Consider the following 1,938-nt stretch of genomic DNA (forward strand, 5'->3'; position numbering starts at 1 on the left):
ATTATGAGGCAGGCGCCATGTAATCCTAGCACTCTGGGAGGCCAAGGCGGGCGGATCGCGCGAGCTCAGGAGTTCGAAACCAGCCTGAGCAAGAGAGAGGCCCCCGCCTCTACTAAAAACAGAAAAAAGTTAGCCGGTCGTGGCGGTGGCACTGCCTGTCGCCTGTAGTGCCAGCTACTTGGGAGACTGAGGCAGGAGGATCCCCTGAGCTCAGGAGTTTGAGGTTCCAGCGTACTATGATGACGCCACTGCTCTCTAGTCCAGGCGACAAAGCGGAGACTCTGTCTCAAAAATAAAAGGGGGGCGGCGACGGGGAATTATAAGTGGATAGGAAAGCAGCTACAATTCTGTTTTTGTTTTGCTGCTCGTAAGGATGGTCTGGGCGCTCGACCCTCCAAGGTTTCCACGTCCCAGGTGCTGAGGAGCCCGTGGAGGGGAGAAAGCCGGGCACCCTCGGTGACAGGAGGGCTCGCGTTCCCCCGACCCAGCCCAGGAAGGGGCGCTTCCCCCACATCCGCCCGGCAGCCCAGCTCGCAGTTCCCATTACCTGCTCATCTTGTCTCTATCATTCAAGCCATTTATCCTGAGCAAAAGGATCTGCTGCACTTTCGCCACCTGACCCAGGCTGGCGGCCTTGTGGATCTTCCCGAGGTCTCTGTCCCGGACGTGGTACCCCGGCTGTGAGTAGACGCCGTTGCCATGCTCACAGCCGACACCCGCGCCGGTCCTCCGACGGCTGGAGAAGGAGGCCAAGGGCGACTCGCCCTTCTTACTGAAAATCTTCTTCATGGCAGGGGCTACTGGCTTCAAAGACACCTCATTTTCCCCTCGGGTGTTAGCTTTTGTCCGCCGCCGGGTCCCAGTACTAGTAAACCAACCCAGCGCGCCCACAACCTTCTGCAAGGAAACTCCGCGGTTTCCAATCTCGCAGAGCCCCACACAAGCGGCCAAAATCGGTGAACGAAAGTGCGCCTGCGCGCCTCAGAAAGTAACGTCACTGCGCGTGTGCAAAAGCACTTGGCGCGCAAGGGCGCTCAGTGCGCATGTGCAAAGCCCAGGCATCCCAAATCTCAGCATGTGTTTGTAATCAGCGCTGCCTTCGGTAGAATGTCGGCGGGATTTGACAAGAGTGTTCAGGTCATTTGCGAAAGGAGGACTCGCGCCTGTGGGAAAGCAGCCTTTACACACCGCTGGGCTGGAGTAGCGTGGAGCTTTAAAATGCTGAAGCTCTCAGCCCCCTAGAAAACGTCCCTGAAAAACTCTAAATCTCCTTGTTTTTCAATTTGTTCTCATTCCCCATCCCAGATGGTCTCCATAGGAATTTAGCAGATGCAACAGGAGAAGCCTGTTTTCGTGGTCTCAGAGATGGTGCCATTATGTGTCATCAGGTGCAAACTTAGGAGAAACCAATGCACATTTTCCAGAAGACATGAAAGCGCGTTTCTGCATGCCTCCTTCCCTCCCCTTTGGCCCGGCCTTAGGCTTGTGTCTTTTTTGCTTTTGTGTTATTTTTTGCTTTTATTTCCCAGCTTAAATCTTTAAGCAATCCACGATTTATTTTGGAGCATGCTGTAACATTTAAAAACTTTTTTTAAAATTGCAATTCACTTGTCCCGAACAAGCCATCTCTTCTCACTAGGTTAAAATGACATTTTATCTTACCTTAAGTTCTTAGATATTTTTTGTTTCTGGATTTTCATTCTGTTCTATTGAATGGTCTGCTTCTTGCATCAGTACTCCACTTTTTTAACTTCTTTAATTATGGAATATATTTTAATAATTGTTACAAAGTTCCCCTCCTTATTCTTTTTCAGTATTCTCTTAGCAATGTTTACCTCTACATTACTTTGGATGAATTTTTAATCCTATGCCAAGTTAAATAGAATTCCTTTTTTTTTTTTTTTGAGACAGAGTCTCACTTCATTGCCTGGGCTAGAG

The 1,938-nt window shown here is 50.1% G+C and overlaps 1 protein-coding gene across 1 annotated transcript in view; it reads right to left on the reverse strand.

Moving 5' to 3' along the window:
• The window catches only part of ANKRD26 (ankyrin repeat domain 26), a 177,127-nt gene that overhangs the window by 98,974 nt on the left and 76,215 nt on the right, over positions 1-1,938 (reverse strand). The window contains exon 12 of the mRNA XM_012654852.1: positions 621-972. Within this exon, the coding sequence (XP_012510306.1) occupies positions 621-972 (352 nt within the window). The remainder of the gene's footprint in view (positions 1-620; positions 973-1,938) is intronic.

The sequence above is a fragment of the Propithecus coquereli genome, unplaced genomic scaffold (assembly GCF_000956105.1).
Source record: "Propithecus coquereli isolate 6110/MARCELLA unplaced genomic scaffold, Pcoq_1.0 Scaffold45, whole genome shotgun sequence".
In the NCBI taxonomy this organism is placed as follows: Eukaryota; Metazoa; Chordata; class Mammalia; order Primates; family Indriidae; genus Propithecus; species Propithecus coquereli.